Consider the following 16326-nt stretch of genomic DNA (forward strand, 5'->3'; position numbering starts at 1 on the left):
CTAATCCTTACCCTCCCCGCAGCCTAACCCTAGTCCTCCCCAGCAGCCTAATCCTAACCCTCCCCGCAGCCTAACCCTAAACCCCCCCAGCAGCCTAATCCTATCCCTCCCCCCAGCAGCCTAATCCTAACCCTCCCCCAGCAGCCTAATCCTATCCCTCCCCCCAGCAGCCTAATCCTAACCCCCCAGTAGCCTAATTCTAACCCCCCAGTAGCCTAATCCTAACCCTCCCCACAGCATAATCCTAACCCTCCCCCAGCAGCCTAATCCTAACCCTCCCCGCAGCCAAACCCCCCCCCCCCACCAGCCTAATCCTAACCTTCCCCCAGCAGCCTAATCCTAACCCTCCCCCCAGCAGCCTAATCCTAACCCTCCCCCCAGCAGCCTAATCCTAACCCTCCCCCCAGCAGCCTAATCCTAACCCTCCCCCAAACAGCCTAATCCTAACCCTCCCCGCAGCCTAATCTTAACCCTCCCCCAGCAGCCTAATCCTAACCCTCCCCCAAGCAGCCTAATCCTAACCCTCCCCCAGCAGCCTAATCCTAACCCCCCAGTAGCCTAATCCTTACCCCCCAGTAGCCTAATCCTTACCCTCCCCACATCCTAACCCTAATCTCCCCCCCCCCCAGTAGCCTAATCCTAACCCTCCCCACTGCCTGACTCTAATCTTCCCTTCAGCAGCCCGTACACACTGGGCGATTTTGAGCTGAAAGTATCTTATTTTTTCCCGTTTGAGATGCTTTCAGCTCAAAACCGCCCAGTGTGTATGGCCCGGCGCTGAGCAGTGAGAACTAATGCGCGCTCCCGCATCATCATACAGGTATATATATAGCTTTCTGGGTATTTTATGTGTTTTCATGGTGGCAATATCCTCTTGGCAAAGAGCTGGGTCAGATTAATACCTCGTTGAGCTCATCTCTGCACCTGTCTTGCTCAGACTTATCATTTCTGTAGCAATTTGTCTTATTTCTGTATCCCCGGAATGGTCCTCTATTATAAGTGTCAGACAGATCATTTATAACCTGCGCTTGATCTGCGGTAATTCATCCTAATGCTTCTATTCTATGGAGTGACAGTTGCTTTTCGAAAGCATTGCTGCTCTGTTAATTATATAGCCTTAATCCCATAATAATGTTTGTTTAGTCTTTATATATCTCGCCGTTCCCTGGCTGTAAATAGGGCCGTACAGTAATCGTACAGAGCTAACGAGGACAAACAAAGCTCACACACCGCTACTTCTAATAATGCGTCTTCTGGGCTAAGGATACTTTCTGAATTCGGACCTGGGGCCTTATTCAGTCCTGTTAGCAAGGCTGCAATTTATGGAGATGGAAAAAACCATGCTGCACTGCAGGTGGGGCAGATGTAACAGGTGAAAGAGTTAGATTTGGGGTAGTTAGTTTCTGTGCAGGGTAAATACCGTCTGCTTTATTCCTACACCGCAATTTAGATTTATGTTTGAACAAACCCACCCAAATCTAACTCTTTCCGCGCATATTACATCTGCCCCACCTGCAGTGCAGCATGGTTTTGTCCAGCTGCAAAAATTGCAGCCCCGCTAACAGGTATGAATACACTTTTTACAATTATACATTCTGATACTGTACGATACTGGATTCAATTATACATGCTGATACTGGATACAGTTATACATGCTGATACTGTACGATACTGGATACAATTATACATGCTGATACTGTACGATACTGGATACAATTATACATGCTGATACTGTACGATACTGGATACAGTTATACACGTTGATACTTTACAATACTGAATACAGTTATACATGTTGATACTGTACGATACTGGATACAATTATACACGTGGATACTGTACGATACTGGATACAGTGATACACGTGGATACTGTACGATAGTGGATACAGTTATACACGTTGATACTGTACGATACTGGATACAGTTATACACGTTGATACTGTACGATACTGGATACAGTTATACATGCTGATACTGTACGATACTGGATACAGTTATACATGCTGATACTGTACGATACTGGATACAGTTATACATGCTGATACTGTACGATACTGGATACAGTTATACATGCTGATACTGTACGATACTGGATACAGTTATACACGTTGATACTGTACGATACTGGATACAGTTATACACGTTGATACTGTACAATACTGGATACAGTTATACACGTTGATACTGTACAATACTGGATACAATTATACACGTTGATACTGTACAATACTGGATACAGTTATGCATGTTGATACTGTACAATACTTGATACAGTTATACACGTTGATACTGTACGATACTTGATACAGTTATACACGCTGATACTGTACGATACTGGATACAGTTATACACGCTGATACTGTACGATACTGGATACAATTATACATGCTGATACTGTACAATACTGGATACAATTATACATGTTGATACTGTATAATGCTGGGTACAATTATACACGTTGATACTGTATAGCACTTGATACAATTATACATGTTGATACTGTATAACACTTGATACAATTATACATGTTGATACTGTATAACACTTGATACAATTATACATGTTGATACTGTATAACACTGGATACAATTATACATGCTGATACTGTATAACACTGGATACAGTTATATATGTTGATACTGTATAACACTTGATACAATTATACATGCTGATACTGTATAACACTGGATACAATTATACATGCTGATACTGTATAACACTTGATACCATTATACATGCTGATACTGTATAACACTTGATACAATTATACATGCTGATACTGTATAACACTGGATACAGTTATACATGTTGATACTGTATAACACTTGATACAATTATACACGCTGATACTGTATAACACTGGATACAATTATACATGTTGATACTGTATAACACTTGCTACAATTATACATGTTGATACTGTATAACACTTGCTACAATTATACATGCTGATACTGTATAACACTGGATACAGTTCTACATGCTGATACTGTATAACACTGGATACAATTATACATGCTGATACTGTATAACACTTGATACAATTATACATGCTGATACTGTATAACACTGGATACAGTTCTACATGTTGATACTGTATAACACTTGATATCATTATACATGCTGATACATCTATATGTTTCTCACCTTTGCAGTCCAGCAGGAAATGATGGTTTAAAGGACTGAACTTTGCACTGAAGTAGGAACATTGTTCTCTAGCAAATCCACAGGACAGACACTGGCGGTTTAACAACCCGAAGATTGATACACTGGAAAGTGGCCGTTACCATGAGAAACAAATAGACAAATGTTAGGAATATATCGCTATTACTGTATATATAACAGTGGAATGATAAACATAATTATAAATGTCTGTGTATAATTGTATTTATTAGGACTGTCTGCATTACACATAGCTCCTAACTGTCCCGATTACAGCAGAACACTCCCAGTAAGTGGAAACTGTCCCGCTGTCCCTCCCAATGTACTATGGGGGAGGGGGGCAATTATGGGAGCTGGTGATCACTGACTTGATGCCGTGTGTAAGACCATAGCGTCTATTCAGTGTGGGGATGAGCGGGGTGCTGATAAGCTGCTTAGGGAGTGCTGGGTACGCCCCAAAAATGACGCATACTGGGGTTTGGGCACTCAGCCCAAGGCTCCGCCCCCTCCTCTTGTGACCTTGCCTCTTTTTTACAGCAAGTCTGGCTTAAGGAACTTCAAAAGTTGGAAGGTTTGCACTACATCTGTCCCGAGAGCAGTGGAGGAACTACTGAGGGTGCAGGGGGTGCAGCTGCTATGGGGCCCGGCAGCTGTGGGGGCCCATGGACAGAAAGCAGTCCCCTGCACCCTCGGTAGTTCTATTATTTTTTTAGAGAGCCCTTGTGGCCGCCTGCTTCAGCGCACCTCTGCCACAGCAGCGAGAGTAAGGAGCCAGGTGGGGCTGTGGGGAAGGAGCCGGGCAGGGGGTAGTGTGGTGCGGTAGGAGCCAGGTGAGGGGTGGCACCATGTAGAAGGAGCCGGGTGGGGGTTGGCTTTGTGCAGAAGGCACCAGAAGGGGGGTGGTGCCGTGCGGGAGAAGCTGAGCGAGGAGAGAAGCAGGAGTGATGCGCGCGGAGCCTGCTGGTGCCCACCCCGCATCCTGCTTGACAGACTGACCATCCACCAGCGCTGCCAGCTTCAGAGTGCCCGGGACAGAAAGTAAGGGAGAAGACTGTCCTGCTGGCTGGTGCTGCTGCTGGAGAGCTGGGCTACGCTACATAAACATGTTGCAGCAGCAGATGCAATATAATTATATTGAAATACTAAGTTTAAAATGTTTTATTTACATTTTAAAAAAATAAATGTGTTTATGTGACCTATACAAAGGTCATTTTTACTGCGATGCAGCATGCTGCACCAGGCTATGGCACAGGCGGTGATGGGTGATCGTTCCATTAGAAATTAATGGAGCGATTACCAGTTACAAATAGTCCCAGGCCGGCGCAGCATGCTGCATGACAGCAAACATTAATGTGGCTCCATTGCCTGCAAACCCCGCAGTGGCTTGGGGGAGCCAGGACCGGCGGGGTCTGCGGGAAGCATCACTGCTTGGATAAGAAATGTGGCTCGCTGTTCCACGAGAGTCTGTCACCCATTTGTTATTAAGTTCCGGCCCCGTTGTTCTGACTGCAGTCAGGATGTTGGCGTCGGTATACTGAACTCCAACATATTGACTTCCAGGACACTGACCACATCCCATATATAACGGCATCACGGTGTGGCATATTGTGTAATGGGCATTGCTACATGTGGTATAAGAGGCAAAACGGTGTGTCACATATTGTGGAAGGGGTATTATGGTGTGTTGTATAATGTGTAAGGGTATTAAGGTGTGTCACATATTCTGTAAGGGGCATTGCGGTGTGTTGCATAATGTGTAAGGGGTATTGCGGTGTGTCGCATAATGTGTAAGGGGCATTGCAGTGTGTCGCATAATGTGTAAGGGTATAATAGAATGTGAAAGGGTATTACGGTGTGTCACATAATGTGTAAGGGTATTATGGTGTGTTGCATAATGTGTAAGGGGCATTGCGGTGTGTCACATAATGTGTAAGGGTATTACGGTGTGTTGCATAATGTGTAAGAGGTATTGCCGGGGGGGAGCATTATAAATTTTGCTATGGGGCCAGCACAGTTCTAGTTCCACCCCTGCCTGAGAGTGAGGGGGCACCGGGACTCCCGCCCACAAACACCCAGCGTTTTCATGGGGGCGCCCACAAAAGTGCTGGGCGTTCCCATGGGCAAGATCCATTCCCACCACTCTCCGCCTCCAGCTGGCACCGATGTCTGTAGACCTGTACAGATGCGTCTGCGCGCCTTGGATGCGTGCAGCTCTAGAACAAGCCCTATTGTGTGTCTGTGCCGATTGTAGTTGCCGTAGTGACATGTGTGTGAATAATGTATAGAAATAAACGGTTACGTATAGATCATAGACAATATCTAGGTCGACCACAAATGGTCAACAGTGACTAGGTGGACACCCAAGAATATTCAACATACCCTAGGTCGACATGACAGAAGATTGACACAATCTTTAGGCCGACATGGACATGGTCGACATGAATAAAGTAGACAAAGTTTTTCACATTTTTATGTCTATGTTGAGCTATGTCGATATGGCCACTGAAAGTGTACCGCTGCGCTCGCCATGCCCACTCCATGCCCACTTGGATAGTAAAGTATGAAAAAAAATGTCGACCTTAAGCTTGTGTCGACCTTCTGTCAATGTTGACCATGCTTAGGTGCCTAGCCATTGTGGACCCAGGGGCAGGACACCAGGATAAATGCACAATGATGACGCAGTGGTCGGTATGTCTGTACCTGTACAGCTGTCGGCCTCTCAGAGAATCTTCTGTGCTTAGGAAATACCTGGAAAGACAATGACAGTTACACAACTCAGGATCTGCAACTGTAACAGTGTCTAGGACCGGGTGACGCAAATGATTGACATGGACATGCCTGACATAGACAGAAGGTTAAATGCATAAAAGTAATACCATCTGCGACAGGGGGCGGGTGTGTGACAGGTAGTCATTGGGGGCGGGGTGCAACGAGCAGCATGTGACAGGTAGTCACTGGGGGCGGGGTTCAATGAACAGTGTGTGACAGGTAGTCACTGAGGGCGGGGTACAATGAGCAGTGTGTGACAGGTAGTCGCTGGGGGCGGGGTTCAATGAACAGTGTGTGACAGGTAGTCGCTGGCCAAGGGTGTGTGACAGGGAGTCGCTGGGGGCGGGGTACAATGACCAGTGTGTGACAGGTAGTCGATGGGGGCGGGGTACAATGAGCAGTATGTGGAAGGTAGTCGCTGGCCGAGGGTGTGTGACAGGGAGTCGCTGGGGGCGGGGTACAATGACCAGTGTGTGACAGGTAGTCGCTGGGGGCGGGGTTCAATGAGCAGTGTGTGACAGGTAGTCGTTGGGGGCGGGGTTCAATGAGCAGTGTGTGACAGGTAGTCACTGGGGGCGGGGTACAATGACCAGTGTGTTACAGGGAGTCGCTGGGGGAGGGTGTGTGACAGCGAGATGATGGGGTAGTGTGTGTGACAGGGAGTGACAAGGGGCGGGTGTGGGACAGTTAGTCACTGGGGGAGGGGTACAATTAGCAGTGTGCGACCTTTAGTCACGGGGCGGGGTACATATAGCAGTGTGTGACAGGTAGTCGTTGGCCAAGTGTGTGACATTGAGTCACTTATTTTATTCAGCAGAAGCTGCTTGTGTGTCCCATGTGAAGGAATAATGGGCAGTGTATTTGATGGATATGAAAGTAATAGGGCAATTGGCTATGTATAGAGGATAATGGCTTGCATTATCAGAATATTGGCTTGTGTACTGGGACTTAGGGATACATTTGCTAAAGCTTCTAAAAATAAAAATCTGATTGGTTGCTATGGGCAACTTGAAAAAAAATAATATTTTTTTTCCCCAAAAATCCTGCGATCGAGTCGGAATGTGTGAAACGCTGCTGCATGAATTATTGATGGGTGAGACAGATATCCCACGTTCCTGCCGTAGTGAATGCGCCAGTTGGACGCGGTCACCTTGGCGAGTGAGTTTGTCCTGTGCAGTCGGAGACAGAAAGTGGCCACTTACAGCTTCTGCGAGGGCTCGTCGTACGCCAGGATCCGAATGACTTCCCAGCTTCCTGACGTGAGATGCCGGATGCTGACAAGGTCTGTTCTCACCTGTAAACATGAGACTGTCAGTATTACTGGGGAAACAGATGGCTCTGCGTTACCGCTCTGTGCATCAGTGCTACGTGTGATGGAGATTGCTGCAGATTGCTGGGTATTTTCATCTAACACGGGGAGAAAAACAGCATTTGCTGCCTCTGGATTCCTGGGGCGGACGTGCGTGGTTTCTGCTCTCTCCGTGGCACTAGAGAAGCTTTCTCTGTGTTATTTATTAATGTGGGAAAGACAATCTCCAATTCCGCGGTTAATCACAGGAAGGAAGCGTTTTATGGGGTGAGATGCAGGCAATAAATCACAGGGAATTGGTCGGTGTCAGTCCTAGAGCCGCAGCATTTTAATGAAGTGCGAGGGCGCTGGGTCAGACAGACAATCCGATCAGGGGTCTCGTAAGCCAGTGATGACCTTACAATGTAATTCAGGTGGGGGTGGGGGATAATCATAGCGCACTTCCTCCTGTGCGGCCATGACAATGGGGTCTAGAGGGATTCGTCACGCCTGGGCGCAGAGCGTAGACTGATGTGTGACCCGGGGGAGATGTACTAAGCCTTCAAGAGTAATAAACAACCAACAAACCAGCGCCAATTGTCATTTTGCAAACACAGCCTGTAAAATACTTACCTACCCTCCCGGAATGGCCGAGAGGGTCCCAAAACTCGGGTCCCCCCCCTGGCCCCACTGAAGGGTGTGCAAGCCTCTCACATTTAGCCAGGTCCCCACAACCCCCTACCTCTGCCGGTCAAATACCGTCATTCAAAGCTCTTTGGGGACTGGGCGGGGCTAAAATGAAGCAAATCGTATCATTTAGTACCACCCCTCCCCTGAAGAGCCACAAATCACGGCATATAGGTGAATTGGGTGGAGCTTAATGGAGGCAAGCCCCGTCCCCCAGGAAAGCTGCAGAGAGTCTCCTCTCTGGGCTTCTCCCATACAGAAAACAATGAAGGTAGGCAAGTATGGCTTGTAACATGGCAGTTAGGAGCTAATTGACTTTATCCCTCTCCATTTTATCACACTCCAAGGCTTAGTATATCTGGGCCTCATGTAAGAAGCCTTTATGGTACTGTGCAATTTCCTCCTGGGGAGAGGACCATGGACAGCACCAGACAGACCCCAAACATTACACGGCCATTGACACAGGGATTACAGGTAACCTGAAGATGGTCACAGCCACAGGTGCAAGCTCTGTGGGTGCTGTAGGTGTTGGAGCACCCCCAATATTTGTGCTGCAGTATCAGTCATGTCGAGGGGCACACCCAAATACTGCACATGGAAATGTGGGGCTGGCTCGGACACAATTCCAGGGTTTCCGGCATAAATTGGGTGTCACCAGCCTGCATGATCACAGTTTACATACAGTATGGTGATGTTTGGGACGATATTATAGCATGGTACAGCAGGAGGGCGCCATAGTATCACATCTCTCCCAGCATATGCCCAGAAAATATCGGTCCCCTGTGCGAACGCGCAGGGAGGGGGACCAAGTGGATTAGAATAAGGACCGATATACAGGCTGCAGACTCTCCATCACAGTGGACAGCAGCCCAATGTCAGGCTTTCCTCCGCTCGGGGGGGGGGGGGGGGGGGTGTCTCATCTTATCTACAAGTGTGAATCTCAGAACACTTTGTCATTTTGTCATGCCATCCTTTCAGTTTGGAGAATTGTGACCTTCCCCTGTGTGCGTCACACAGGGGAAGGTCACAATTCTCCAAACTGAAAGGATGGCATGACAAAGTGTTCTGAAATTCACACTTGTAGATAAGATGAGACCCCCCCCCCCCGAGTGGAGGAAAGCCCGACATTGGGCTTCCCATCACCTGTCTGCTTCCTATCGATTGTGGAAGGATAAACCTACAAGGTTATCAGATGAAGAGTTCAAGGCACAAAGAGACGGCGACAAAAATCCGGCTTATAACTTTATTTGTGGTGAATATTACCTAATAATGGTCCAGCCTGGTAATCCCTCGTACAGCAGCTCTCCCCTCCCCGCTAACCCTTATACAGAGCTGCACAGAGTATTATACACTGGGAAACAGCCCCTCTCTGGTCCCGGGTGAGTGTGCAGCTTATTCACACAACTAATACTGGGAGCCACAAACCGCCACTGCTGGTGAACACTGATCAGTGGGGTGGGCGACATTTGTACATGACTGAATCTGAGTGAAACCTTCAGAGTGCTGCAATCAATGGGATAGCGATACCCCCCCCCCCCCCCCCCCCCTAGACCCCGCGGTGCCTTGTGGGTGCTGGGGTCTGCAGTGGGATAACGCTAACACTGCCTGGCTGCTGACAAGATATTTGTCTGCAGTCTCATCGTGCCTGCCCCATTGAAAATGTCCCTCCCAAAATGGCCTCACAGGAGACAGTTACTGTATTATGGATGCTAGAGGAAGCGGTGGACAATTTTGGAGGGAAGTTGTTAATGGTGATAGATTAGAGCAGGCATTCCCAACCATGGTCCTCAAGGCACACCAACAGTGCAGGTTTTAGTGATATCCAGGCTTCAGCACAGATGGTTTAATCAGAATCACTCAGGTACTAAGTAAGTCACCTGTGCTCAAGCCTGGATATCTACAAAACCTGCACTGTTGGTGTGCCTTGAGGACCGTGGTTGGAAATGCCTGGATTAGACAGCCCCACACTTCTCGGTGCAGCGCCGGGTGTCTTGTGCTAGGTGTATGAGGTCAAAATGGGGGAAATTTACAAAGAAGGCCGATTACGGACGATCCCGTGTACGACCTTAATCGTCTGAAAATAAGACGGAGAATACAGCACATTTACTAAGCTGCCATATGCTCCAGATTCATTTGTATTTGGCTGCCAAATTTACAGCAGCCCAATATGTACAAGCCGCCAGCATCGCACAGATCAGTCAGATCAGTCATATGCTTCTCTGTAAAACAAATAGAAAAATCATTTTTAAAAAATGCGTCCCCCCGCCCGCCCAGGCTCATTGAGCTGGCCCTGGTTGCAGAAATATAAAGGGGGGGGGGTTAAGCTGGGGGTCCCCCTGTATTTCTATAACCAGCACCAGGCTCTTGGCTCCTACAGATACAGGGAACAAAAGGGCACAAAGCCAGCAGGCTAATTCCACAGCCGGGGGCACTTTTTACATAAGGCCAAAGCATGATCACCCTGGGGGGTCTTTTTGACACTAAAAGGTTGACATTAGGGTGGCCAACCCCAAGAATGCCGAGATTCCAATTTCAGGATTTGGGGATTAGGATGTGAAGTCTAAGGGCTGTTTCACACAGTACGGTTCCTGCCGCACGGTGAAATCCCGTACGGTCAGGGAGCCGCGCCGCACTCCGAATTTTATAATGGCAGGGATGGCCACAGCCCGGCAGCCGTCCCTTCCAGTGGGGGGATCCGGCTGCAGCCGTGCGGCCGGGCCGTGGCCGTCCCGTGTGAATGGACACAATAGTGTCCATTCACAACTGCTGAGTGCGGCACGGCTCCCTGGCCGTACGGGATTTCACCGTGCGGCAGGAACCGTACTGTGTGAAACAGCCCTAATGCCAGTCAGAATCTCAGCACTAGGTCGACATTTACAAAAAAGCCAACGCAAGCTAAAGGTCGACAGGTGAAAAGGTAATCATGTTCTTTGGTGTTGACTCGTGGGCACGTGGAACCCCCAAATCCTTTATCCTCGGCCCAGCTTCCTCGCCCCACTTCACTGTTTCCAATCAGCGTTCATGTGGACGGTAAACCACGAAAAGGTCCAAATAAAATGGAAAAATCGTGAAAAACCCATGTCGACCTTCATGTGTCGGCCATTGCCATGTCAAACTTTTGCTTTTGTCAACCTTTTGACACAGTGCATGTCGACCTTTTCTTATTGTTGACCTAGTGCATGTCGGTCATTTGACCCTTACATGGATGTAATACACTGCTGTATGTTCTGGCTGATTTATTCCAGTGTCCCAGATATATTGGGGCAGATGTATTAAGCCATAACAAGAGATAAAAGCAAGGGTGATAAGGAGAGATAAACATCCAGCCAATCACATCCTAACTGCCATGTTACAGCCTGTGTTTGAAAAAAGTCAGTAAGGAGCTGATTGGCTGGATGTTTATCTCCTTATCACACTTACATTTATCTCTTGTTAAGGCTTAATACATCTGCCCCAATGTCACATATATATATATATATATATATATATATATATATATATTATGACATTTATGGTCTTTGCCACACACAGGTCTTCACGTCCTCCTACAGTATATTCACACTGATCATAAAACAAATATAGAAATCAGGGGCCCAGATTCTTTCATTCCATCTGTGATTTTCTGCTAATGTAGAAATTCAGCAAACGCCTTGACCTGTATCCATTATCAGAAGCCTGCAACTGTCTGATTTAATGCTGAATGCTTTCATCCAGTGACAGAAGCACCGGACCGGGGTTTCTGGGCAGATATATTTGTCCTAGTTTTCTGACCTATGTGTTTAAATCCGCAGGAAAGACAAACACTTAAATGGCTTGCACAGAGTTATTTCAGTTTCTGTAAAAGCCAGGTAAGGGTCCCTGGAGTTCTGGATGGAGAGTGAGGGAGGGCTCCATCGATTAGTTCTTTAGGGTCTTAGCCTCAGAGCCGGCTTTTTAGTGTTGGCACCTGCTTGAGGAGTAGACTGCTGGCTTGCCAGGAGACAGCATTAGTGAGTGCTGTACTGAATTGCTGTTTTTGGTGAGTCAGGCAGTAGGTTCGTCTCACACATGGGCCCTTATTCTAGTTGACTCGGACGGATGCGTATTTCGGATAGCCATCGAGTGTTCTTAGCCCCGCCTACCGTACGGATCGCTCACACCGTCCGAATGTGGTAAGACGCTGAGTGAATGGACAGCGAGTGGATGTTTCATGCGAACACCTCCCCCATCTGTGGGAACCTCCCCCATCCTCCGATGGTTGCTGACCATTGAATGATGGACCGAGCGGTCAGGCAGCACCGAGTGCTCCAGACCACTCTAACATTTTTCCATGTGAAAGCAGGGATATGGGCGGGAAGCTGGCATCCGTGTATGTCAGCTGTCCACCCATAGGCAGAACTCTGGGAGGCAATGGAGTCATCTGCCGCCGGGCTCCTGCTCCCAAGGGCACCTCTACCCCCCTTCGAGCTTGAATCAGTTAATTGAAAGCAGTTGATATTGCTAATGTGGCTTACTCCCCCTTCTAAGATAATGTTTGCAAGTGTCACACCCTGTATTAGATCCCATGACCTTACTGGAGACAGACACCTGAGCTATTTGGGGGGCACCAATACTAACCTTGCCTCCGGGCAACTGGGATGAACTTACGCCACTGTGTCCACCCCCCACACGTGCGTCAGGGACGGATTACCATACGTACGCCCAGCGCTCTCAAGGGAACGCCCATGAAATGCGGGGCGTACGCATATGGTAATGAGCCCAAACAGCCCTTCACGCTCCTCTCCACCCCCTGCTCAGATGGTTCCGACCGATCATTTTCTGCACGGAACTCACGCAGTGTTCGGACGTACGAGGCGTTCACACATGCGCACAAACACCTCTGCACATGCGCAAACACAATACATCGGCCGTCCGATTGAACACGCAGCCGTCCGACTCAATCAGAATAAGGGCCTTAGGGAAGTGGGGTGGGGTAAGATGTACTGAGCCTTGGACAATTATAAAGTGAAATAAAACACTATGGACCATAGGTGCAGAATTATGTTTTTGCTGGTGGGTGCTCAAGCCAAAAATATAGGGGAGTGGCTTCACGGGGAAGGGGCGTGACCACAAAATAATACCAATTTATATTACGCAGCACATTTGTCTCCAATATTCAAATTACGGCAGCAGAGAATCCCAGAATCCAGGAGACTGGAAAAGCCTGGTGGGTGCTTAACATTTTCCGTGGGTGCTCAGGCCCGGGAGCAGCCATGGAATCGGCGTCTATGTTATAGGCTGTGTTTGAAAAATGACAGTTAGGAACTGATTGGATGCCGCTTTATCAAATACCTGGACTTTATCCAAATACCCAACACTGGCGTATCACTATTAAGCTGCTGTAAGAAAGTGTCACCGTCAAACCCAATGGACATTATCCTGACCCTGGTGGAGCACTAACAGTACAGGCCATGTTTTCCAGGTCAGTCAGGACTGTGTATCACCAATTGTCCCATTTTAAAAATCCACAGGTGACCTGGAAAACATGGACTGCATGTGCAGTTTGAGGACTGATCTTGGGAACCACTGATCTATACTGTAATGCCTTAGCAATTGTTTACCACTCTTTAGAAATGGCCCCCATTTTTCGCTATATCTGTATGGGAGTACTGTACAAAGCATATGGTGCTGCCACACCCACTATCCGCCCTGGTGATCACATGATCTGCTGTCCTCCTTGCCACCAGAGCGCCATCTGCAGGTTTCTGATTTAGTGGATACGGACGGGATTCCGATCCAGTGGACACGGATGGGATGTGAACGTGCAACGAGCTCACATGCTCCCGCGTCCATTGCTGAGATTGGGAAACGCGGTTGTCTCGACGTGAGCGCGCCCCATTCTGTCGGACGGCGCAATGGGAACCACTCAGGTGAGGGACGGCCCCATATGTAGCTCTCATAGTAAGAAAAATGATAATAATTGATCTCCATACCGCACCACTAAAACGCAACAAAGAGTAAAACTAAAATATATATTTGTAGTGTCCTATAAAAGACCATAAAAAAAAAACCGGGGTATATTTAGGAAATAAATAAAAAGTGCTATGTACTAAAAGAAAAAAAATACTTAAAATGAAAACAACAAGATAATTGCTCCATGGTCCAGTTCTGATGCTCACATACCCATTGTAGGCAGTTTGGGCAGTGAATAGCATGGGCATGCTGAGCAGTCTGCAGGTGCATATGTTTACCTAATTGATATGGGTATATATACCCCCACTCCAAGCCTGATAAAGTTACCTTGAAAAAGCTGCTCTTAAGCAGTGAAACGCGTTGGCACAGGCAACCCAGCCACCCTCTCTTTTCATTGCTGTTGCTCCAGTCACTACCTGGCACAAGAAACCGACCAAATTTCACCTACTAATTGGAGAACCAGACCGGGACATCAACCCACCATACCATTGTTCAAGGTACCAACCTTTGAAGGAATGCCACCTATCTAAGGTACCCTCACATGGTCTCGAGTGGAAACCAAACACTACAGAGAATCCTTATCCAGGACTTACAACATCACAGTCCAGATTTGGAGGACACTCTGCTAAGGAATCCTTGTCCCAGGGTCTGGAGGACTATTCCACCGTCCCCTTCTCCCATCTCTACCCGCCAGAAATTAAGGTGATATAATCCATCACTGGACTCAGCTTTTTTCAACATTTACATTTTTACCCTTGATGCAATTGCACCACTTTTTAAACTATCTATTGTTTATATAAATAAATGCTATTTTTACATTTATAAAAACACCCTTGTTCTGTCCTCAATTGCGCAATCTCCCCCCACTTTTTCTATTAAAATGAAAACAACAAGATAATGTTTAATTCAGATTTAGAAAAAAAAAATGATATTTGACACGAAAAAAACTAAACGTGGCTCGGCAAACATTTAACAAAATAAAACAAACATTACAAAAACAGCAAATGTCCTTTTCTCGGCCACTACAGTAAACTATAAAACAAAATAGGTACAACTGGATATGTTTTCTTAGCCAAGATCGGTTTGATGCCTTTCATTAAAATTCCTGTTTCATTTATAATTTAAAAAAATAATAGAATTTCAATTGAAGAAGTTGAGGCGATACAGAAAGTGAATAATGTTCGGGTATAATTTGAGAATATCTCACCTGTACGTTAAACATGGCGATATGGTGGAACTCGCCGCGCCCGCCTTGTTTCACGGGTACCGTCATGAAAAATTTGCTGCCATCTTTGGAAAATACCGGTTCCTCATTCTGTAGAACACAAGGCCGTAAAAGTTTAATTGAACGATGACTTCACCTACAGTGTTCTTTATATAGATAATTGGTGTTGTAGTTATGTGCAGACAATAACAAGATGTTCATGGTCTAGAACAGTGGTTCCCAAACTGTGTGCCGTTGCACCCTGGTGTAATTGCAGGGGTGCCTTTGATTGGTGGTCCAACCAAAACCAATTCAAAAAATGTATGGTCAATCTGAGAGGCAAAATCAGTGCTTGTGGCTGTAAATCATAAAGGACGTGGACAAAAATAAGCAAATTTTGTCCTGCACCACATAATTGAACCTAAGGGTAGTGTAGAAACAAAAATGTACTTCATTTAATATTTGTTTAAAACTTCTCAAAAAATAAACTTTTGGCCTATGAGTGGAATAGATTGTTATTTTTAATTAATTAAAATTTAAAATGAATATATAAATTAGCATTCAGAAAGTTACTGTACAATGGTCATAATATAGAAGTTACTCCTGTGGCGGGATTGTTACCTGTTTTGAAAGCCAGACATCAGAGACGATTTCATATTTCTGCAAAATAAAATGTTTTTTGATTAAAAACTGTTTTAATTTTTTAGTCCTTTTTTATTATCCATCAGTTCAGGTACTTAAACGTCTAATGAAAGCGTAGGACCCACAGACTAATGAGAAAGGATTTATTAATAAAAAAGTATTTTTTATTTATAAACCTTAATTTGTCACTGAGGGTTAGATGTATGAATTGCCGATATGGGGTGGGGGAGTAGTATCAGCGCACATTATGTATCACAGTATGCAGGGCAATGTATGAACGGTAAGTACAGTTGCGCTGACCCTTCCAGCACCTATAAATCTGGGTTAAACATAATAATGTTTATTTGCAATGGCTAAAGAACCGGTGTTCTATCTGCAATGAATGGTAAGCATGGAATATAATAGTGGTTTATCAGTCTCCCGGGGAATGGAACCTGCTGCTTACTGGGCGCTCTGCTTTCCGGTGCTGCTGAGTCTGAGAAAGTAACTGGTCGGGCTCAGAGGTCAGACCCAGAATAAGCTGAACACGTTCCCTTCATTCAGCCCTGATTGGAATTCTAGTCCCGCACAGGGTGAGCGCCGTGACCCCGACACACCGAGGGAGAGATTTAATGGGATGCGATTCTTAGTAAGGTTCCGAA

The 16326-nt window shown here is 46.5% G+C and overlaps 1 protein-coding gene across 1 annotated transcript in view; it reads right to left on the reverse strand.

Annotated features, from left to right (window-relative positions):
* DPP10 (dipeptidyl peptidase like 10) overlaps positions 1-16326 on the reverse strand; it is a 260103-nt gene that overhangs the window by 26500 nt on the left and 217277 nt on the right. Inside the window, exons 12-16 of the mRNA XM_083154339.1 lie at positions 15665-15703; positions 15047-15154; positions 7136-7227; positions 5865-5912; positions 3150-3271 (exon numbers count right to left, since the gene is read on the reverse strand). Of these exons, the coding sequence (XP_083010465.1) occupies positions 3150-3271; positions 5865-5912; positions 7136-7227; positions 15047-15154; positions 15665-15703 (409 nt within the window). The remainder of the gene's footprint in view (positions 1-3149; positions 3272-5864; positions 5913-7135; positions 7228-15046; positions 15155-15664; positions 15704-16326) is intronic.

This window comes from Crinia signifera, chromosome 7 (genome assembly GCF_055691185.1).
Source record: "Crinia signifera chromosome 7, ASM5569118v1, whole genome shotgun sequence".
Classification (NCBI taxonomy): domain Eukaryota; kingdom Metazoa; phylum Chordata; class Amphibia; order Anura; family Myobatrachidae; genus Crinia; species Crinia signifera.